At 45.0% G+C, this 23,557-nt stretch overlaps 3 protein-coding genes across 9 annotated transcripts in view; 2 read left to right on the top strand and 1 right to left on the bottom strand.

Annotated features, from left to right (window-relative positions):
* Positions 1-10,204, top strand: part of LOC120048714 (tyrosine-protein phosphatase non-receptor type 6-like) — a 33,174-nt gene extending 22,970 nt beyond the window's left edge. For all 5 annotated transcript variants that reach the window (XM_038994883.1, XM_038994879.1, XM_038994882.1 and 2 more), the window contains 4 exons: positions 695-762; positions 930-1,072; positions 1,509-1,573; positions 9,861-10,204. In XM_038994883.1, coding sequence (XP_038850811.1) covers positions 695-762; positions 930-1,072; positions 1,509-1,573; positions 9,861-9,963 — 379 coding nt within the window. In that variant the 3' untranslated portion in view covers positions 9,964-10,204. The remainder of the gene's footprint in view (positions 1-694; positions 763-929; positions 1,073-1,508; positions 1,574-9,860) is intronic.
* Positions 136-23,131, bottom strand: LOC120048720 (tumor necrosis factor receptor superfamily member 5-like). Of its 3 annotated transcripts, XR_005477036.1 has the most exons (9): positions 22,744-23,131; positions 20,524-20,649; positions 19,607-19,753; positions 19,077-19,170; positions 18,830-18,906; positions 18,400-18,510; positions 16,077-16,214; positions 1,457-1,674; positions 136-1,062 (listed from the first exon to the last, which is right to left on the bottom strand). XR_005477036.1 is itself a non-coding variant. In XM_038994891.1 (8 exons), exons 1-8 carry the CDS (start codon positions 22,823-22,825, stop codon positions 15,061-15,063), a joined length of 957 nt encoding a protein of 318 aa, XP_038850819.1. In that variant the 5' UTR covers positions 22,826-23,131; the 3' UTR covers positions 14,814-15,060. The 3 variants fall into 3 exon arrangements, 2 of the variants coding, with proteins under 2 accessions (XP_038850819.1, XP_038850820.1); XM_038994891.1 differs by lacking the exons at positions 136-1,062; positions 1,457-1,674 and adding an exon at positions 14,814-15,242; XM_038994892.1 differs by lacking the exons at positions 136-1,062; positions 1,457-1,674; positions 19,607-19,753 and adding an exon at positions 14,814-15,242 and having other exon boundaries at positions 22,744-23,129.
* Positions 10,875-14,116, top strand: LOC120048724 (retinol-binding protein 1-like). Its single transcript, XM_038994897.1, has 4 exons — positions 10,875-11,287; positions 11,800-11,984; positions 12,557-12,658; positions 13,692-14,116. Exons 1-4 carry the CDS (start codon positions 11,212-11,214, stop codon positions 13,743-13,745), a joined length of 417 nt encoding a protein of 138 aa, XP_038850825.1. The 5' UTR covers positions 10,875-11,211; the 3' UTR covers positions 13,746-14,116.
* Positions 23,132-23,557: the final 426 nt, after the last annotated feature.

Here is a 23,557-nt window from a genome sequence, read left to right as displayed (position 1 = left end):
TATGGTAAATATATCCAATGCAAAAAACATCTACATTTAAATGGTATTCATATTGATTTGTATATATTTCCGTTAATTCCAATATATTCCCGTTAATTCCGACGGAAAGTTACCACCTCTGAATATTCCCCAAAATGTGCAACCCTAGTTGCGGTACTCAGCATTTTAAGTCAACTGACAGTTTATACCATAGGAATTTTCCCCTTGTGATATCAAGAATAGGGAGGGTTCTTGTACTCTTGTATGTTGTTGGTCCCGTGACTATTTGTTATGTAAGCAGACATAAGTACAGCACAATAGTGTATAGAGTGTTTACAAGGCTGTTGCAGTACAGTTTAATGACAAAAGCTATTTCCTTTACTTCTTTACACTGAAAGACATCCATAGGGACAAAGTTCTTATCCAATCCACTGGTCTTTATAATATAACCAAACTGTCACAGTCACGTGTGTGTAAAGTGGTCATCCCCTGGCTGAGACATCTGTTAGTGTGACAACATGACAAATCCCTCTCCATTTGTCCATGAACACTTTACACCTCCGATCACAGAATGACTTAGATGATCAATACTGCTCTAGAAATTCTGTTTCAATACAGTTAATTCATTTCAGTGAATTGCATTGAGTCCAATCACATTGTACTGTACTGACAGTTGTCCCTACAACCACTCTGTTTGTGTTGTGTTTCTGTGTAGTGCTGGAATAGGCCGAACTGGCACCATTGTGGTGATCGACATGATCATCGAGACCATCGACACTAAAGGTGAGTCTCTTTCATTACCAAAGTTCCCGCATTTCTTCACATCTTCATGATTTATACTGTATCTTATTATGGCTCTTTTGTCCCATGATCCTTGTAATGCCTGTCATCACTGTAGAATGACAATGTTTTTTTGTTGATTGTGATTCTAACTTCCTGGTTGTCCATAGGTCTGGACTGTGACATAGACATCCAGAAGAGCATCCAGATGGTGCGAGACCAGCGGTCAGGCATGGTGCAGACTGAGGCCCAGTACAAGTTCATCTACCTGGCCGTCTCTGAGTACATAGAGGCATCCAAGACCTACAACAAGGTGAGGGAGAGGGGGGGAGGTTGCAATAGAAGGGAGAGGAATATGGGTAATATGGAATGAAATATATATTGTTCTCTTCTCCCAAGTGCACTGGCTACAATATATGTCTATTGACAAACTGAGTTGAAAAACAACATTCCAGAAAATAACAACAACAAGACAGCAGAGAGACTCAGATATCAGCTGACACAGAGGGATCTGTGTCAATATATACTTTCCACTGTTGTTGTGCATGTTCTTCTGTTCTCCAGACAGATGTCTTATCAGACACTGCTTTGTAAAATATGAACATTGACAGAGAGAGGTTGAAATTGTTAACGGAAATTGCTAAATTTCTGGGAAATTGTTAATAAGACTATGACTTAATTCTGCACATTGACTCACCTTATACCACCCATCATGTCTAACACTCGCTGTCCTCTTCTCCCCTTTCTAGGGAGCTGAGACAGAGTATGGAAATCTGCAGTTCAAACACCAGCCTGCCAGCCGCAAGGTCTCCAAGTGAGTTTGTACAGTGTGTGTCTGTGCACATGCCATTGGAGTCCCGTGCATATTCCCATCTCTCCTCAAAACCACATTGGGTCAAAGTTCTCTGGCGCAGGCTACACAGAGTGAGAGACACACACACAGAGAGAGGAGGTTAGGTAGAGAGACACGGAAGAGAGAGAGAGTGAGAGACACGGAAGAGAGAGAGAGTGAGAGACACACACAGAGAGAGAGGGGTTAGAGAGAGAGAGAGAGAGAGAGAGAGAGAGAGAGAGAGAGAGAGAGAGAGAGAGAGAGAGAGAGAGAGAGAGAGAGAGAGAGAGAGAGAGAGAGAGAGAGAGAGAGAGAGAGAGAGAGAGAGAGAGAGAGAGAGAGAGAGAGAGAGAGAGAGAGAGAGAGAGAGAGAGAGAGAGAGAGAGGAGGTAGAGAGAGACGAAAGAGAGAGAGGAGTGGATGTGGACTTTCTCTCTCAGCTCTGTCTCCTAATGAGCCTAGCTCCTATAAGCCATATTGAAAATGGGACCATTGTTTATCATTGTTGTCCCCAGTGTCTCTCCATCCTTCTGTTGTCCAATTTAGCTGATTGGGCACGTTTGTGTAACCTTTGGAGGCGATACATTTGGCTAGGTAGCCCTACTGTACTCTCTCGCTCTGGAAGGAATGGACCAATTAGAAAAAACTAAACTGGACAACAAAGGAGAGGAGGAATCACTTGACCTGTTTGGATCATCCGGACTGACCAAACTCTGTAAACTTCCACTCGATCAACCCATTCTCTTGTCAGGGTTTGAATTACCCTGATTCCCAGGGATGCTCTGAATACAGTTAAGACAATGTTAGCAGTGTTAACTGCTATGAGAATGTAGGGACACGGGTTCTTCTTGACCGGGAAACACTTTGGACCCTGATTATACAGCAGCCTATAGGGATCACCCTGGTTATACAGCACGGTTCACCCTGGTTATACAGCTGGCTGTAGGGATCACCCTGGTTATACAGCTGGCTATAGGAATCACGCCAGTTTATACAGCATGGTTCACCCTGGTTATACAGTTGGCTGTAGGGATCACCCTGGTTATACAGCTGGCTGTAGGGATCACCCTGGTTATACAGCTGGCTGTAGGGATCACCCTGGTTATACAGCTGGCTGAAGGGATCACCCTGGTTATACAGCTGGCTGTAGGGATCACCCTGGTTATACAGCTGGTTATAGGGATCAGAGTTCTTCCTGGTCAGATGACATGGTCAGGAAAGACTCTGGGCCCTAGTAATGAAAGAGCCCCCGAGGCACCCACCTCATGTATAATCAAACCCCTGTCTCTAGTACAGTATAGTACACCACAGTATAACACCTGTCTCTAGTACAGTATAGTACACCACAGTGTAATCCCTGTCTCTAGTACAGTATAGTACACCACAGTATAACACCTGTCTCTAGTACAGTATAGTACACCACAGTGTAACCCCTGTCTCTAGTACAGTATAGTACACCACAGTGTAACCCCTGTCTCTAGTACAGTATAGTACACCACAGTATAACACCTGTCTCTAGTACAGTATAGTACACCACAGTGTAACCTCTGTCCCTAGTACAGTATAGTACACCACAGTATAACACCTGTCTCTAGTACAGGATAATACACCCCAGTGTAACCCCTGTCTCTAGTACAGTACACCACAGTATAACACCTGTCTCTAGTACAGTACACCACAGTATAACACCTGTCTCTAGTACAGTATAGTACACCACAGTGTAACCCCTGTCCCTAGTACAGTATAATACACCACAGTGTAACCCCTGTCTCTAGTACAGGATAATACACCACAGTGTAACCCCTGTCTCTAGTACAGGATAATACACCACAGTGTAACCCCTGTCTCTAGTACAGGATAATACACCACAGTGTAACCCCTGTCTCTAGTACAGGATAATACAACACAGTGCAACACCTGTCTCTAGTACACTATAGTATACAACAGTGTAACACCTGTCCCTAGTACAATGTAATACACCACAGTGTAACCCCTGTCCCTAGTACAATGTAATACACCACAGTGCAACCCCTGTCTCTAGTACAGGATAATACACCAGTGTAACCCCTGTCTCTAGTACAGGATAATACACCCCAGTGTAACCCCTGTCTCTAGTACAGTATTATACACCACAGTGTAACCACTGTCTCTAGTACCGTATAATACACCACAGTGTAACCCCTGTCTCTAGTACAGTATTATACACCACAGTGTAACCACTGTCTCTAGTGCAGGATAATACACCACAGTGTAACCCCTGTCTCTAGTACAGGATAATACACCACAGTGTAACCCCTGTCTCTAGTGCAGTATAATACACCACAGTGTAACCCCTGTCTCTAGTACAGTATAATACACCACAGTGTAACCCCTGTCTCTAGTGCAGTATAATACACCACAGTGTAACCCCTGTCTCTAGTACAGCATAATACAGCACAGTGTAACCCCTGTCTCTAGTACAGTATAATACACCACAGTGTAACCCCTGTCTCTAGTACAGGATAATACACCACAGTGTAACCCCTGTCTCTAGTACAGGATAATACACCACAGTGTAACCCGTCTCTAGTATAGTATAATACACCACAGTGTAACCCGTCTCTAGTACATGATAAAACACCACAGTGTAACCCCAGTCTCTAGTACAGGAGAATACATCACAGTGTAACCCATCTCTAGTACAGTATAGTACACCACAGTGTAACGCCTGTCTCTAGTACAGTATAATACACCACAGTGTAACCACTGTCTCTAGTACAGTACATCACAGTGTAACCCCTGTCTCTAGTGCAGTATTATACACCACAGTGTAACCATTGTCTCTAGTATAGTATCATACACCACAGTGTAACCCCTGTCTCTAGTACAGTATTATATACCACAGTGTAACCCCTGTCTCTAGTACAGTATAATACACCACAGTGTAACCCATGTCTCTATTACAGTATAGTACACCACAGTGTAACCCCTGTCTCTAGTACAGGATAATACACCACAGTGTAACCCCTGTCTCTAGTACAGTATAATACACCACAGTGTAACCAACTGTCTCTGGTACAGGATAATACACCACAGTGTAACCCCTGTCTCTAGTACAGTATAATACACCACAGTGTAACCAACTGTCTCTGGTACAGGATAATATACCACAGTGTAACCAACTGTCTCTGGTACAGGATAATATACCACAGTGTAACCCCTGTCTCTAGTACAGGATAATACACCACAGTGTAACCCCTGTCTCTAGTACAGGATAATATACCACAGTGTGACCCCTGTCTCTAGTACAGGATAATACACCACAGTGTAACCTGTCTCTAGTACATGATAATACATCACAATGTAACCCCAGTTTCTAGTACAGGAGAATACATCACAGTGTAACCCATCTCTAGTACAGGATAATACACCACAGTGTAACCCCTGTCTTTAGTACAGTATAATACACCACAGTGTAACCCGTCTCTAGTACAGTATAATACACCACAGTGTAACCCGTCTCTAGTACAGTATAATACACCACAGTGTAACCTGTCTCTAGTGCAGTATAATACACCACAGTGTAACCCCTGTCTTTAGTACAGTATAATACACCACAGTGTAACCCGTCTCTAGTACAGTATAATACACCACAGTGTAACCCGTCTCTAGTACAGTATAATACACCACAGTGTAACCTGTCTCTAGTACAGTATAATACACCACAGTGTAACCTGTCTCTAGTGCAGTATAATACACCACAGTGTGAGTCTGGCACTGGCTTGACACGGGTAGCTCAGTGCCCTAAATTGTGTTGGAAAAACTGTTGATTGGTTCATCCATTTATCTAATTACAGTACAATAGAATGGCTTCCCCGCTGGCCTCTAGTGCCCGCCTAGCCAAGGCTACGGCCACTCAAACATGTAGGTAAGCTCACAATCCAGTGTGGTGTGGGTAAGCTCACAATCCAGAGTTCACTGGAGAGCTCTGAGCTGGCTATGTACAGTATGAAATGTGACACTGTCACCACTTCTGAGTGTTTATCTCCTAAGCTAGGCAATACCTGTTTTTACCTGTTGTACATTTGCGAACTATCCTTGTATTGTTAACCTGTCAGGGTACTATCAGGGTAGTGTTTGGTAGGGTCAGGGTACTGTCAGGGTAGTGTCAGGGTAGTGTTTGGTAGGGTCAGGGTACTGTTAGGGTAGTGTTGGTATGGCCAGGGTACTGTTAGGGTAGTGTTTGGTAAGGTCAGGGTAGTGTCAGGGTAGTGTTTGGTACAGTCAGGGTAGTGTTTGGTATGGTCAGGGTAGTGTTTGGTACGGTCAGGGTACTGTCAGTATACTGTCAGGGTAGTGTTTGGTACAGTTAGGGTACTGTCAGGGTAGTGTCAGGGTAGTGTTTGGTACAGTCAGGGTAGTGTCAGGGTAGTGTTTGGTACAGTCAGGGTAGTGTCAGGGTAGTGTTTGGTATGGTCAGGGTAGTGTCAGGGTAGTGTTTGGTACAGTCAGGGTAGTGTCAGGGTACTGTCAGGGTAGTGTCAGGGTAGTGTTTGGTACAGTTAGGGTACTGTCAGGGTAGTGTCAGGGTAGTGTTTGGTATGGTCAGGGTAGTGTCAGGGTACTGTTTGGTACAGTCAGGGTAGTGTTTGTTACAGTCAGGGTAGTGTCAGGGTACTGTCAGGGTAGTGTCAGGGTAGTGTTTGGTACAGTTAGGGTACTGTCAGGGTAGTGTCAGGGTAGTGTTTGGTATGGTCAGGGTAGTGTCAGGGTACTGTTTGGTACAGTCAGGGTAGTGTCAGGGTAGTGTTTGGTATGGTCAGGGTAGTGTCAGGGTAGTGTTTGGTACAGTCAGGGTAGTGTCAGGGTAGTGTTTGGTACGGTCAGGGTAGTGTTTGGTACGGTCAGGGTAGTGTCAAGGTAGTGTTTGGTACTGTCAGGGTAGTGTTAGGGTAGTGTTTGGTACTGTCAGGGTAGTGTTTGGTACGGTCAGGGTACTGTCAGGGTACTGTTTGGTAGGGTAAGGGTAGTGTCAGGGCACTGTTTGGTAGGGTCAGGGTAGTGTCAGGGTAGTGTCATGGTAGTGTTTGGCAGGGTCAGGGTACGGTCAGGGTACTGTCAGGGTACTGTCAGGGTAGTGTTTGGTACGCTCAGGGTACTGTCAGGGTACTGTTTGGTAGGGTAAGGGTACTGTCAGGGTAGTGTTAGGGTAGTGTTTGGTAAGGTCAGGGTACTGTCAGGGTAGAGTTTGGTACGGTCAGGGTAGTGTTTGGTACGGTCAGGGTAGTGTCAGGGTAGTGTTTGGTACGGTCAGGGTACTGTCAGGGTAGTGTTTGGTACGGTCAGGATAGTGTTTGGTACGGTCAGGATAGTGTTTGGTACTGTCAGGGTAGTGTTTGGTAGGGTCAGGGTAGTGTTTGGTAGAGTCAGGGTAGTGTCAGGGTAGGGTCAGGGTAGTGTCAGGTAGGGTCAGGGTAGTGTCAGGGCACTGTTTGGTAGAGTCAGGGTAGTGTCAGGGTACTGTCAGGGTAGTGTTTGGTAGGGTCAGGGTACTGTCAGGGTAGTGTTTGGTACGCTCAGGGTACTGTCAGGGTACTGTTTGGTAGGGTAGGGGTAGTGTCAGGGCACTGTTTGGTATGGTCAGGGTAGTGTCAGGGTAGTGTCAGGGTAGTGTCATGGTAGTGTTTGGTAGGGTCAGGGTACGGTCAGGGTACTGTCAGGGTAGTGTTTGGTACGCTCAGGGTACTGTCAGGGTACTGTTTGGTAGGGTAAGGGTACTGTCAGGGTAGTGTTAGGGTAGTGTTTGGTAAGGTCAGGGTACTGTCAGGGTAGAGTTTGGTACGGTCAGGGTAGTGTTTGGTACGGTCAGGGTACTGTCAGTATACTGTCAGGGTAGTGTTTGGTACAGTTAGGGTACTGTCAGGGTAGTGTCAGGGTAGTGTTTGGTACAGTCAGGGTAGTGTCAGGGTAGTGTTTGGTACGGTCAGGATAGTGTTTGGTACTGTCAGGATAGTGTTTGGTACTGTCAGGGTAGTGTTTGGTAGGGTCAGGGTAGTGTCAGGGTAGTGTTTGGTAGAGTCAGGGTAGTGTCAGGGTAGTGTTTGGTACAGTGAGGGTAGTGTCAGGGTAGTGTCAGGTAGGGTCAGGGTAGTGTCAGGGCACTGTTTGGTAGAGTCAGGGTAGTGTCAGGGTACTGTCAGGGTAGTGTTTGGTAGGGTCAGGGTACTGTCAGGGTAGTATTTGGTAGGGTCAGGGTACTGTCAGGGTACTGTTTGGTAGGGTCAGGTACTGTTTGGTAGGGTCAGGGTACTGTTTGGTAGGGTCAGGGTAGTGTTTGGTAGGGTCAGGGTAGTGTTTGGTAGGGTCAGGGTAGTGTCAGGGTACTGTTTGGTAGGGTCAGGGTAGTGTCAGGGTAGTGTTTGGTAGGGTCAGAGTAGTGTCAGGGTACTGTTTGGTAGGGTCAGGGTAGTGTTTGGTAGGGTCAGGGTAGTGTTTGGTAGGGTCAGGGTAGTGTCAGGGTACTGTTTGGTAGGGTCAGGGTAGTGTCAGGGTAGTGTTTGGTAGGGTCAGAGTAGTGTCAGGGTAGTGTTTGGTAGGGTCAGGGTACTGTTTGGTAGGGTCAGGGTTCTGTCAGGGTAGTATTTGGTAGGGTCAGGGTACTGTTTGGTAGGGTCAGGATACTGTTTGGTAGGGTCAGGGTAGTGTTTGGTAGGGTCAGGGTAGTGTTTGGTAGGGTCAGGGTAGGGTCAGGATACTGTTTGGTAGGGTCAGGGTACTGTTTGGAAGGGTCAGAGTAGGGTCAGGGTACTGTTTGGTAGGGTCAGGGTACTGTTTGGAAGGGTCAGAGTAGGGTCAGGGTACTGTTTGGTAGGGTCAGGGTACTGTTTGGAAGGGTCAGAGTAGGGTCAGGGTACTGTTTGGTAGGGTCAGAGTAGGGTCAGGGTACTGTTTGGTAGGGTCAGGGTACTGTTTGGTAGGGTCAGGGTACTGTTTGGAAGGGTCAGAGTAGGGTCAGGGTACTGTTTGGTAGGGTCAGGGTACTGTTTGGAAGGGTCAGGGTACTGTTTGGAAGGGTCAGAGTAGGGTCAGGGTACTGTTTGGTAGGGTCAGGGTACTGTTTGGAAGGGTCAGAGTAGGGTCAGGGTACTGTTTGGTAGGGTCAGGGTACTGTTTGGAAGGGTCAGAGTGGGGTCAGGGTACTGTTTGGTAGGGTCGGGGTACTGTTTGGAAGGGTCAGGGTAGGGTCAGGGTACTGTTTGGTAGGGTCGGGGTACTGTTTGGAAGGGTCAGGGTACTGTTTGGTAGGGTCGGGGTACTGTTTGGTAGGGTCAGGGTACTGTCAGGGTACTGTTTGGAAGGGTCAGGGTAGGGTCAGGGTACTGTTTGGTAGGGTTAGGATACTGTCAGGGTACTGTTTGGAAGGGTCAGGGTAGGGTCAGGGTACTGTTTGGTAGGGTCGGGGTACTGTTTGGTAGGGTCAGGGTACTGTCAGGGTACTGTTTGGAAGGGTCAGGGTAGGGTCAGGGTACTGTTTGGTAGGGTCGGGGTACTGTTTGGTAGGGTCAGGGTACTGTCAGGGTACTGTTTGGTAGGGTCAGAGTAGGGTCAGGGTACTGTTTGGTAGGGTCGGGGTACTGTTTGGTAGGGTCAGAGTAGGGTCAGGGTACTGTTTGGTAGGGTCAGAGTAGGGTCAGGGTACTGTTTGGTAGGGTCAGGGTACTGTTTGGTAGGGTCAGAGTAGGGTCAGGGTACTGTTTGGTAGGGTCGGGGTACTGTTTGGTAGGGTCAGAGTAGGGTCAGGGTACTGTTTGGTAGGGTCAGAGTAGGGTCAGGGTACTGTTTGGTAGGGTCAGGGTACTGTTTGGTAGGGTCAGAGTAGGGTCAGGGTACTGTTTGGTAGGGTCGGGGTACTGTTTGGTAGGGTCAGAGTAGGGTCAGGGTACTGTTTGGTAGGGTCAGAGTAGGGTCAGGGTACTGTTTGGTAAGGTCAGGGTACTGTTTGGTAGGGTCAGGGTACTGTTTGGTAGGGTCAGAGTAGGGTCAGGGTACTGTTTGGTAGGGTCGGGGTACTGTTTGGTAGGGTCAGAGTAGGGTCAGGGTACTGTTTGGTAGGGTCAGAGTAGGGTCAGGGTACTGTTTGGTAGGGTCAGGGTACTGTTTGGTAGGCTACTAACTGAAGATCTAAAGAGTGCTCCTTTTCTTACACACAAAGAAGCCTCCATTGTTATCTCGTCGCTATTTGAAGCTGCAGGTTTCTAACATGATGTCCTCTCTCTTGTCTCTCTTTTAGGAACAAGGAGCAGGAATTGTATGGAAACCTAGCCAAAGGAAAGAAAGATGTGAAGAAGCAGAAGTCAGAGGAGAAGAAGAGTGGCTCCGTGAGAAAAAGATAGAGGATGAGAGAGCTGTGTCCTGATGATTTAATATTGAATTTGATATTAACTTTTTATTTTAAAAGATTTATCTTTGTGTTTTTTTTTTATATCAAGTGATAAAGTTGATGTCTGTGATATAATTAAGATTATAAAGCAAAGTACTGATAGATTTGGGCCCTGGGCTCCTGCACCATGGAACCATTCTGCACCCATGCAAATGGTAATGGGTTTACATTTTTGCTGACAATAAAGGCTCAGAGTAATATGCATTCATTTCTTTCTTCATCACAAGTGTGTTGTATCCATGGATGCAAAGCCTATAGAATATTCTACAATGAATATATTATAATGCCATGACCACGGGATCTAGCACAGCGGGGACACACTGCCACTCTGCCATTCCAATGAAAGTTTTAGATAAGACATATCTCTATAATGAGCTATTATGTTTATAGACTAACATTGGCAACATCACTGGGCTCCCCCAGAGTCGCCGACGACCCCAAGTGACTGCCCCGAGTGAGAGGAAAACATTGAGCGAGATGAATGAACTTTCCCCCCGCCTCCCTCTCCCTCTTCTCCGCATGTGGTACAGAACAAAGTCTGCTCTCCAAACAGCGATAGTGAAGGAGAGCGAGAGAAACGTTTAACACTTTTGTGTGTGTAATGTTTACTGTTCATATCTGATTGCTTATTTCACTTTTGTTTAATGTTTTTCACATGTTTTGGCAATGTAAGCATATGCCAAAAAAGCCATTCTGAATAGAGAGATGGAGAGAATACCGTTTAATTAACGGCACAGACCTACCCAGTTCCCATTTTAGGAAGAGGATTAGTGGAACAAAAGCTGTTTGCATAAAGCTCCGTGGGGAGGAGTTTACGCTTTCCGTGGGAGAGCAGAGGGAGCGAATAGGGAATTTAAAAGGGTTGTGCAACGTTTGCATCAGGGAATCGATACCCGGGGATTGAAGGAGTGGAGAGAGCAGAGGACAGTCATTGTGGATACGACCGCCGCTCTAAAACATTCCAGCAGCTCAATCATTCCTTTATCGAGTTGCAGTTTTGCGTAAAGCCGCATACCTTCTGACTGACACTAGCAGACAGAAGGTTAGCTCACAGGTTGCACAAGTGTTATTATTATCAAACAATGCGGTAGTGGTGAGAGCAGTGAAAAGAGCAGAGAAGGATAATATCTGTAGAGAAGAGGCAACACTGTAGGTTACAGTTTTCTTTGTTGAGTTCCTCTGCAAAACTAAAGGCTAAAAGATGTCTAAACCAAATTACACAGGAACATTTCACATGGTGTCTCAAGATAACTTCGAGAACTACCTCGCAGCTTTGGGTAAGATTATATGAATCGTAATGTCTTTGTCTGTTACCACATATATTAGCTACAAATGCGTCATTGTTAAAAAGTGTCCAATTCGTGTAGTTGTAATATGTAAAATGACACGTGTTAAGAGCTTACTGTACCTCTGCAACTTGCCTCCTTTAATTTTAATATAACACGATTCATTCATTCTATTTGACTGAACTTAACATCTTTTTTTCCTTTGTTTGCCTGCTGCTTTGAGATTCATTTTAGGGGTAGTGACTCATCCAAAGGCTTGCCATCTCTTCCCAGAGCCGTGTGATAGATCATCATGGCGCCTTAGCCTGTAAATGACCCTGGACACAGACAGGGATGTGTGTGTGTGTCTGTCTGTGCGTGTGTGGTATCTGGAAACATTAACAGGAGATGTAAAAGGACAGACACAGCTGTAGGTCAGAGATGTTGCCTCAGATACACTACCTCATTACTAGAATGGCAAGGTGTTATGTTTGGTTGATTCATTCTCTCTCTCTCTCCATCAGATATTAATTTTGCCCTGCGGAAGATAGTGTGTATGTTGAAGCCCACTAAACAGATAGTCCACGACCCGGCCACGGGCATTATGAAGATCCGCACATTGACCACCTTTAAGAACTTTGATATGGATTTCATACTGGGTCAGGTCTTCACCGAGGACCTGGGACCTGTGGATGGACGAGTCTGTCAGGTGTGTGTGTTTACAGTTCTACATGTATGGTTGGGTGGGGGGTCTCTGTGTTCTTCATCATGTGCTGTTGGTAAAGACAGTGGCTAAATGTATTTCTGTTATCTGGTGATGTTTTCCCTTATGTTTGTCTGTTTCATAGCTTGTTCAGACTTGTACAAATTCTCTCTAATTGGCTTCATATAGGTGTACTTGTCATACTACTTTGCTTTGTTTGGGTGAATAGACTATTTGCCAGCTGTGTGTGTGTGTGTGTGTGTGTGTGTGTGTGTGTGTGTGTGTGTGTGTGTGTGTGTGTGTGTGTGTGTGTGTGTGTGTGTGTGTGTGTGGTGCTATTTTGGCGTGTGTATGTGTGTGTACCTCCTGTTGTTTTCCTGTCATAACCACCCCCTGTTGCTTGTTTTCAGACCGCACCAAACTGAGAGTGGTACAAGGCAGTGGTTGTGTGTGTGTGTGTGCACTTTCATGTTTTTGCAGACCACTGTGTGTGTGTGTGTTAACCCTGTTTTTAGACCACCGTGGGCTGTGTGGGTGATAAACTGGGGTGTGTTAACTCAGTTTTTCTCTGTTTTTAGACCACAGTGGACTGGGAGGGTGATAAGCTGGTGTGTGTTCAGAGAGGAGAGAAGGAGGGAAGAGGATGGACACACTGGCTGGAGGGAGACAAGCTACACCTGGTGAGAATGGAGGGCTGGATTAACAGAGAGGGATAAAGATGGGAAGGGAATAGAGGTGAACACAAGGCCAGAGAAAGGGAGGAAAGCAGGAAAGATTTGGAAGGAAAGAAGATGCTGGGATTGATATACCATTCTGAAAGTGGGGGATATGCAAATCAGATTTGGTGATGGAAGTTATTCACTGCCTACGTTGTATGTCCGTGCACATGTCCGTGCATGTGTTTGTGTGAGAACAAATGAGGTCCTTCTAAAAAAAGAGGGGATGTATGGCCCTCAAACCTCCTTACTTGTTGCCTGTACATGGGAAAGAAATGTGTGGGGCCCGAAGAAGGAGAAAGAAACAGAGGAAAACACTTAAGAGTCTTCAGGGTGAAGGAATGGGCAGGAACAGGAAGAATAAGGAAAGGTTATTGTTTGTTACCGTTTTAATGAGCTAAACTTCAACAAGACTCTTCATAGTGAAGGGATTGGAAGGAGAATCACAAGCTGCTGTTTAGGCCTGTGCTTCAGATGGACTTTAGTTGGGCAATCTGTTTTTGCTTGTGATTACATGCAAATGCTGATTACGATTTCAAACAATCAGCATTGTTTTATTAAACCGCTCCCAAATGCTTCTAATAGAAAACAATACCTCATTGATATTTTGTTCAAATCCGAAAGAGAAGTTTGTAAATAAATACCACTGGGGATCAGGCAGTAAAGGGTGGATTTGGTGAGTAACACAAGAAGAGGGGGAGGGAGGGGCGCGAGGGGGAGTGAGATTGAGAGCGGGGAAGTACATGTGTGGGGGGTAGAGATAAGGAAGGGGAGAGAGCGAGGAAGAGGAGAGAGAGATAGGGGAGATAGGATTACAGTCCGGAGAGAAAAGAGCACAGCGTTTTTATTGTGACTGAGTCCATTAATGATCTTTTCCCACGCATGCACGCACACACTCACTCTCACACACACACACACTCCCACACCCAAACTCACTCATCCAAACTCTTTTCTCTTTCTCCACCCTCTTCTCAACCCGTCCTTTTTTGCCCTCTAGGAGATGAGAGTTGGAGATGTGGTCGCCAGGCAACTCTTCAAGAAGGCAGACTGAAACCACTGCGAAGGATCTCGTTCATCAACTCAACGTTCATGATTCTCATTAGAAAACAGTCTAGGACTTGGTATATAAGTGCCATAGTTTTTTAAATATGATCATCATTGTTTTAAAACCAGTACTTAATGGACAACATTTAAGATATTTTTAATTAGTGTGCTATTTCACTGTGGGAAATATTGTCAATGGTCTGTTTTAAATGTTGTCATGGTACAGTGCAGGGTGAACTGTGTAAACATTCCCAATGTGTTTCCTCATATAGCACTACCAATGTTCCCTTTTGTGTTGTATGTGGCTGTTCTGTGTCCAAATATACCACCTGATGCTCCACACTACAAATACAGACGTTGCCTCTTTATGGGACCCATGTTCTAACTCTTCCCTTCAATGTGTATTTATGTATACGCTGTGATCGAAAGTCAGTTCAGCGTTATTCACTCCGATTGGTTAAGATTCGGGGAAGGTGTGCTTACCCTTGGTCTGTGCCTAAAGGGCTGTGTTTACACAGGCAGCCCAATTCTGATCTTTTTTCAAACTAATTGGTCTTTTGACCAATCCGATCAGCTCCGAAAAATATCTGATGTGTAAAGATCTGATTTTATTGGTCAAAAGACCAATGGAAAACAATATCAGACTTGGGCTGCCTGTGCGAACGCAGTCCGCAACTGATTTCAGTTGGCCTGCATTTAGCTGTAAATGCTAGCTGATAACACTAGAGGGCAGGGTAAAGCAGTTTGAAGTATGGTAGCTGCTGTTACTCCTATCCTACAGGGGGCGAGAAACAATTAATCGGTGTCCACTCTGGTGTTTACATTTAGATTCTGCACTTTGCTAAAGTGTCAACTGTTTTGACAGAATTTTCAATGCTGTGGTTAAAACATCATTGAACAGATGCTGTGATGTCAAAATGAATATCTATATATATACATCTACTTCATCAATCTCTTTTCCACCACAGTGATGTTCATATCAAGCTACTGACAACAACACGTCTTCGTTAGGGAAAGTCCAGCCGCCGGGGGCTTCGAAAGTTCCTTCGAAAAATGTAAAATAGAGAAGCTATGATGACATTTGACCTCAGTGGTTACACTTTATTTAAGCCCTCCCCAACAGTTTTTTCAATGACCTAAGAAACAAAGAATGTTCATTGGATGTTTATAGTTCAGTATATTTATATTGCAGGGATGAGACTTAAAAAAAAGGGATTGTATCCAGGAACTGTCAAGGAGGAATCTGCTCAGTTATTTTCCCATGTAGGTCTTATTCATTGAAAAAAGTAATTAAAAAAATAATATTTAGTTGAAAATCAGAATTAAGTCCCTGGCCACTCATCTTCCTGTGGCTCTGATAGGTAGCGGGAGGCTCTGATGTCATTTCCTCTCATTCCATTACTGTGATCCGATTGGCTGAAAAGCTCTGATGTTGTCATTGTTATGGTGGCGCTATCGGCCTCAACTTCACAGTCTGAGGTATAGCCGTTTACCTGAATAACAGCTGGGATGCACAATGGAAATAGTATGAGCACACAACAATAACCCTCCAACGTCACGTAGTACTGCATTTCTCATTCATGAAGCCTACACAGGCCCCATCTCATCGTGGCCATAGAGGTAACAATACATCTGTATTTTAATGATTTGATTTAGGCTCTTGCAAATGGAGAAATAGCTCATCCTGATGGTTGATTATATGGGCAGCCTCAGTTTAGATTACATTACATCTGATCCATTCTAAGTGAGGAGAGCCATCACATTATTGATCATTGCATCACATTATTGATCATTGGGAAGCTGCAGAACTACTATGAGTGATGGATATGGTGTAATATAGACTAATGAACAGGTTTATCACATATAGCGACTCCACATGGAAACAATGTGTTTTTGGTGATGCGATTTGTCAGGAGATGATTTAAAGGGGTAGTTCATCAAAATGTCAAATGCCATTTATCTTGTGGATACCTTGCACTCGATTCAATCCATATTGCCGAAGTTCAGCGCTATGGCGCTGAATTACGTGCTTGAAATTGAAAGAGATTTTCCAATTGAGCTGACATATACAGCGTTTAGTGGAACATTGCCTTTACATTTCAATCGCTCTATAACGCTAAACCTCAGCGATATGGATTGAATCGAGCCCTTAAACCATGGTAACCAGGGTCCCATCACTCATATTGTTCTGCACTCTATGATGCTAATGCTAACCTGTAGCTCAGTAAACAAACCCAACCTACTCCCTGGGTGTACTGAATACCTCTTTCTTGTGCACTAGAGGAGGTACATTTGTGATTGTGGTGAACTATTCCAACTACCACTGAGGGACTTTCACCTGTGTTGATGAAGAGTGGCTCAGTGGCTTTCTGGTCCAGGCTCCAATGGCTGTTGCACTCCGTGGGGAACTTGAGCTCAGCTGGAGCGAAGGAAGGAGGTGCAGGCTCTACAGGAATACCAGGACCACTGGAGTTAGCTACAGACAGACAGGCAGACAGACAGGCAGACAGACATGAGATCACTGAGTAGCACTATCAACATTCATATACTTGCTGTATCTGACTTTCTGTTATTGTGGGTAAGTCCAACCGCCACTAGTGAAGCATTGATAAAAAGGACAGTCACAAAATGTGTCAACTGGTGACGCCACTGTACTTTACCCAACGCTTTCTTGCTATGAGTTAGCTGGCTGTGAAACGTGTCATGTGGTTTTCCAACAACCGTGTCAAGCTCAACATAGAACAGGATGTGGTTTTGTCCCCAAGTCTCACAAACTCAAGAAGCTACAGTAGAAGCTTGTTTCATGCCTACTATAGTTTCAGAACTGATAATGAGTCGATGTACATGGAATCCGGAGGCAGTTGTTCTTATTTCTACCTTCACAGGGTAGTCCAACTGGTTATTTATTCGGTGGAACCTACATTTAGTTTGATTTGAATTAAATATATATATATGATTGAAATGTCAATGTCAAATAACCTTTAGAAATAACATTTCAAACAACATTTTCCAAAATGGGATATCAGTTTGAGATCACAGATATCCTCTGTGTGGCTACAATGTTCTCTCAACCTCCCATTTTATGCTCAGTCGTTTCTCAACAAACATCTGTTTGTTTGAGATATTAGGCTGAAACATAAATGTTATAACCAGAAGCCAATAGCAGTGTCCCCCCTTATATAAGCTCCTGTGACTTTTAGCTGCACTTGGACTCATATTGGTTGATGTGCTGTGCTCTCAGCTCCTGATCGAGCATAAACATGAGCAATGCATGCGAGTTTCACTATAGCTCATATTGTCTTTGATCTGATTAATCTCTAGAGGAAGTGGCGAGTTCCTACGTCTGACGGTGAAAAGCAATGACCTTGTTTCCTTTCATTCAATCCAAATTACATCTAGCACCTTGACACCTAATACTTTTACAATGTGATGCATATTGTCGCTGTGTAGGAGAGAAAATACACACTAAGAGTTCTCACTGCCTCTGCATCTGTCACCAGGTAATATATACTGTACATGATCTGAAATCTGCTGGCTGGGAAATCACTCAAAGATATGAAAATAGCATTTACTTAACAATTGGTAGGCCTAACTGTCAAATAGGACCAAGAGTGGGGCTTTTTGAATGACTCCCGAAGAAACTAACAAGTTGTTGATAGGTTATAATGATGTATGTACACCAGCCCTCAGAGTGGAGTAGCATACAGCTGAGCTGGACTTGATCAGGCAAGTTGATTTCACCCGTTGACTCGCTCATGCAATCACACACCTGTCAGTAATTATCAGAACTGCCCTGATAGGCTCGTTCACACTTGTTGTTTGTATTTAAAGCCTGTCAAGCCATAGCGCAGTTTCTTTCCAGTTGTGTGTGTTAAGAGTAAGTTTGTTTCCTATTTCAGATGTATTGGTTTAATAGGTTTATCCGTATCACCTTGTATGTTCTGCAACCTGCTCATGATGTCTCTCCTTCGTTGCAGAACCCCACAAATCCAACTTCACCATGTCCAACCACAAGTCCTCAATAAATAGGTGAACTTTGGCACTGTCTCTGTCATTTGCGAGTACTCCTGGTGACATCTATCCAACCAATGACCTATCTAGGTTCCTTAGCTTATTTTTCATGGTCCTTCAAGCTGGATGATGTTTACCAGGTGTACTACAGCAGATTTCCATCTACCACGGCAGAGACAGCGTTTCATTTTCATGTGAAGGACTGTGTAGTGGGTCACTGTAGGGAGTGTCGGAGTGGTTGGTCACCCATCAACCGGACCGGGCTCTAACAGCATGACTTCGTCTCCATTCATCACGTCTTTGGGCTACCCCGTGCTCACCCTAGGGGCCAACCCGCACTCGTCCAAGGGGCCTACCTGAGCCCGTTCAAGAGGTGGCCTACCAGGTACTCATACAAGGGGTCTCATGTGAGCCTGCCCAAGAAGCCTACCCTGCCACACCTACATCGCTCCTGACCAACAACCCTATTTTTCAGTGTTATTAAAATGTTTCATTGTAATGTCTTAGTAAATACCTAAAACTTGTTCTACAGTACAAAGAGAGAGTCCCTGGAATATGGTGGCAACTCCCTCTAGCCAATGCTTACATCAAATCCACGATGAGTGCACAAACACACACTATTTGGGTGTTGGCAGTGATGATATACACACCTGGCATGTATGATTGATGCTTGGCCCTCCAATAGATGCAGATCAAGATTATGATGAGTGAGGTCACCACTAGTCCCGCCCACAGACTGGTAGGTAGTATCCAGGGACACCCTGATGGAGCGGGATGGGGGAGAGAGAGGGATGGGGGAGAGAGGCAGAGGGACAAAGAGGGAGAGAGAGATAGGATCAATCAAAACAACCTAACACCCAGCAAATATATATATATATATATCTGAACCATTTCTGAGGGAGAATGCAATGTGCTCTAATCTTGTTTACAGTATTAGATGTACATTACTTATGTCAAATCATTCAATGAAGAGAGAAAGAGGGGAGGTGGAAGAAATATTGGTAAAATGCCATATATACCATCTAGTTTTCTATATATTCTATACTACTGTGCAATAAAAGGAGATGCTATTAGACCTACGAGATATGAAGGCACCACACACAGCATCGGTCGTCTCAGTCCCAGCACTTTTCACCTCCTTCCCTAGGTCCCCACACCTGAGACAGGAAAGAAAGTGATTGTGAAACAGAGAAAGGAGTTTAACGCCACAGTTAACCCCACTGTCCCACAATTGTATAAAAATGTCAAACGTTTCATGCCAACCAAATGCACCTACTGAGTTGACTTTCGATAGAAATCAAAGCCACTTTGTGTGAAGGGTTCTGACCTGGTGTGTGATTGGCAGTGTGTGATGGCATCGTTGACACTGTTATAGGTCCCAGGTAGGCACGGGGCACAGACTGTGTCATTCTGGCGGGTGGCTGGGGGATTTAGGAACAGGTGTCACATGTCAGCTGCTCAAAGTAAAGTACACACATCCAGCAGATTATACAAGCCCCGTAATAAGATGTTTTGTACTGCCAAAGGCCCACAGTGGTTTAAACATTGACCCTGAGTGCATCTTATTAGACTACAGACTCTGATTTTTTTGTCAGGTGTCTTTTCAATACCAGCCTTAGTATCTCCAACTTATGGTCAGCTCATCAGAGGCAATGGTCTGTCATATTAGAACAGAGTGTAGAGGTGAGGAGGCTGCTGAGGGGAGGACGGCCCTTAATAACGTCTGGAACGGAGCAAATGGAATGGCATCAAACCATCATTCCACTGATTCCACTACAGGCATTATCACGAGCATGTCCTCCCCAATTAAGGTGCCACCAACCTCCTGTGGGGTAGAGGTGAGGAGGCAGTTCTCACCTTGATTCACAACCCCTGAACCCAGAGAGCACAGCTTCACGGGTAGGCAGTGTTCACATTCATTGTCTGTACAGTAGAAACCAGTCTTACACACACATTGCCTGTCACTACTGGCTTCACACTCCCACAATACCCTCTGGTTATTGCCTGAGAGAGGGAGAGAGAGACGGAGAGAAGAGAAGGGAGAGAAAGAGTGGGAGAGAGGACGGTAGAGGGAGAGTTGGGGTATTGAGTGGGAGAGGGCAAAAAAAATTAAGTGAGGTGAAAATAATGATACGTTCAAGAGAGAGATATAGAGAGAGGGGATGGAAAGATGAGGAGAGAGGTGGGATAGAGAGAGGGGATGGCAGATGAGGAGAGAGGTGGGATAGAGAGAGGGGATGGCAAGATGAGGAGAGAGGTGGGATAGAGAGAGGGGATGGCAAGATGAGGAGAGAGGTGGGATAGAGAGAGGGGATGGCAAGATGAGGAGAGAGGTGGGATAGAGAGAGGGGATGGCAAGATGAGGAGAGAGGTGGGATAGAGAGAGGGGATGGCAAGATGAGGAGAGAGGTGGGATGGAGAGAGGTGGGATAGAGAGAGGGGATGGAAAGTGATAGAGAAAGAGAGGGTCGGGGGAGCGAGTGAGAGACAGAGAATGAGAGAGAGAGAGAGAGAGCAGGGGTGGGGGAGAGAGAGAGAGAAAATAATATAGAGAGAGAGAGAGAGAGAGAACAGGGGTGGGGGAGAGAGAGAGAATGAGAGAGAGAGAGCAGGGGTGGGGGAGAGAGAGAGAGAGCAGGAGTGGGAGAGAGAGAGAGAGAATGAGTCAGATCAAAAATTAATGATTTTAAGGAGACAGGAGAACAATGAGTAGAACTGTCAGAATAAGGAGGAGGAAGGGACAGAGGGAGGAGGGAGGAAGAGGGGGGACTTACTGGAATGGCAGACCCTACAGGGTAGACATTTTTTCAAGGAGTTTAATTCAGCAGTGTAGTATTCATGTTGACAGGTTTCACACTCTGTTTTTGTAGACTTGCCACAGTCGGTGCGAACATACTGTCCTGGATTGAGGTTGGGAAAGAGAGAATGACAGAGAAATGTGATCATCCATACCCCCATATATAGGCCACAGTATTATGCTGTCCATAGTAACATGTTCATCACAGGAGGTTGGTGGCACCTTAATTGGGGAGGATGGGCTCGTGGTAATGGCTGGAGCAGAATGAGTGGAATGTTATCATCAACATCAAACAAATGTTTTCCATGTGTTTGATGCCATTCCATTTGTGCCGCTCAAGCCATTATTATGAGCCGTCCTCCCCTCAGCAGCCTCCTCTGGTGTTCATGTAGTGTTGTAGAGATAAAGGGACTGCTGTTTTCCCCTCTATACTGCAGTTCATCATTTGATAATATGGTCATGTTGCAGACAAAGCAATGTACAGTTAATACATACAGTGGGGCAAAAAAGTATTTAGTCAGCCACCAATTGTGCAAGTTCTCCCACTTAAAAAGATGAGAGAGGCCTGTAATTTTCATCATAGGTACACTTCAACTATGACAGACAAAATGAGAAAAAAAATCCAGAAAATCACATTGTAGGAATTGTAATGAATTTATTTGCAAATGATGGTGGAAAATAAGTATTTGGTCACCTACAAACAAGCAAGATTTCTGGCTCTCACAGACCTGTAACTTCTTCTTTAAGAGGCTCCTCTGTCCTCCACTCGTTACCTGTATTAATGGCACCTGTTTGAACTTGTTATCAGTATAAAAGACACCTGTCCACAACCTCAAACAGTCACACTCCAAACTCCACTATGGCCAAGACCAAAGAGCTGTCAAAGGACACCAGAAACAAAATTGTAGACCTGCACCAGGCTGGGAAGACTGAATCTGCAATAGGTAAGCAGCTTGGTTTGAAGAAATCAACTGTGGGAGCAATTATTAGGAAATGGAAGACATACAAGACCACTGATAATCTCCCTCGATCTGGGGCTCCACGCAAGATCTCACCCCGTGGGGTCAAAATGATCACAAGAACGGTGAGCAAAAATCCCAGAACCACACGGGGGGACCTAGTGAATGACCTGCAGAGAGCTGGGACCAAAGTAACAAAGCCTACCATCAGTAACACACTATGCCGCCAGGGACTCAAATCCTGCAGTGCCAGACGTGTCCCCCTGCTTAAGCCAGTACATGTCCAGGCCCGTCTGAAGTTTGCTAGAGAGCATTTGGATGATCCAGAAGAAGATTGGGAGAATGTCATATGGTCAGATGAAACCAAAATATAACTTTTTGGTAAAAACTAAACTCGTCGTGTTTGGAGGACAAAGAATGCTGAGTTGCATCCAAAGAACATCATACCTACTGTGAAGCATGGGGGTGGAAACATCATGCTTTGGGGCTGTTTTTCTGCAAAGGGACCAGGACGACTGATCCGTGTAAAGGAAAGAATGAATGGGGCCATGTATCGTGAGATTTTGAGTGAAAACCTCCTTCCATCAGCAAGGGCATTGAAGATGAAACGTGGCTGGGTCTTTCAGCATGACAATGATCCCAAACACACCGCCCGGGCAACGAAGGAGTGGCTTCGTAAGAAGCATTTCAAGGTCCTGGAGTGGCCTAGCTAGTCTCCAGATCTCAACCCCATAGAAAATCTTTGGAGGGAGTTGAAAGTCCGTGTTGCCCAGCAACAGCCCCAAAACATCACTGCTCTAGAGGAGATCTGCATGGAGGAATGGGCCAAAATACCAGCAACAGTGTGTGAAAACCTTGTGAAGACTTACAGAAAACGTTTGACCTTTGTCATTGCCAACAAAGGGTATATAACAAAGTACAATATTGAGAAACTTTTGTTATTGACCAAATACTTATTTTCCACCATAATTTGCAAATAAATTCATTAAAAATCCTACAATGTAATTTTCTGGATTTTTTTTTTCTCATTTTGTCTGTCATAGTTGAAGTGTACCTATGATGAAAATTACAGGCCTCATCTTAAGTGGGAGAACTTGCACAATTGGTGGCTGACTAAATACTTTTTTGCCCCACTGTATAATATAATGTGTATATGTGGCACATGTATAACGCTGGTCTTTCAGACATCTTGCTCCAACAGCCATCTGAACAACAGAAACACACCAGTAGTCACTGACCTTTACGACAACGCTCACAGCACCTTTCCACCCCAGAAGCATCATGAAGGTATTCCTCAGTTTTGCATCCCAATCCAGTCATCTCTAGTCCATTTGATGATAGTCTCTTTGTTAAAATGTTGACTCTATCATAAAGTTTGTGTTTTTCAGTAATTCTCCTCTGTAAAATCGTTACTATTCAAGTAAAACATTCTTCTTCACCATTAATGTTGTTGATCCACTGGTCTCAGTTGAATGTATATCCTTTCACACTCCGCCTCTCTGTCTCTAGCTCTCTCTTGTTCTCTATCACTATTTCTGACTTTTACTTCTTTCTTCCGCTGAAGTATCACTCACTCTTTGTCTTCTCCTCTGCTGTCTCCTTCGTTCTCTGTGAGAATATAGAGCTGCTTCCCCGCCTCTCTCACCCACCTCTTTCCGCCTCGCTTGCCCTCCACTGCGGAAAGCCCCGATGACCCTCATCTGCCCTGTGCTTCTCTCTCTCTCTCTCCCCCCCTTTCCTTCCTGCCCTCCCTCTCTGGCACGAGGTGCACTGTTCTGGACCATGTAAACTAGCTGTAGAGAGGAGGATTCTAGAGGCTGCTTTTGGCACTGTCTCCAGATCAGTATGTCCAGATGTGGCACACAATACACACCAACACAATAAGATACTTCCCCTGACCACTCCACCCCTTCCCGTCACTCTCTCTCCCTTTATTGCTTTACTGAACCTTTGTCCCGATAGTGTTGTAATGCTGCTGATCTGAGAGATGTGAGATGTGTTTAGATGATGAGTAGATGAAGACAGAAATATATACCCCTGACTCTCTTCCTT

Source organism: Salvelinus namaycush, chromosome 5 (genome assembly GCF_016432855.1).
Source record: "Salvelinus namaycush isolate Seneca chromosome 5, SaNama_1.0, whole genome shotgun sequence".
In the NCBI taxonomy this organism is placed as follows: domain Eukaryota; kingdom Metazoa; phylum Chordata; class Actinopteri; order Salmoniformes; family Salmonidae; genus Salvelinus; species Salvelinus namaycush.
Note: the sequence above shows the minus strand (reverse complement) of the source record. Positions and strands in the feature narration are given on the sequence as shown.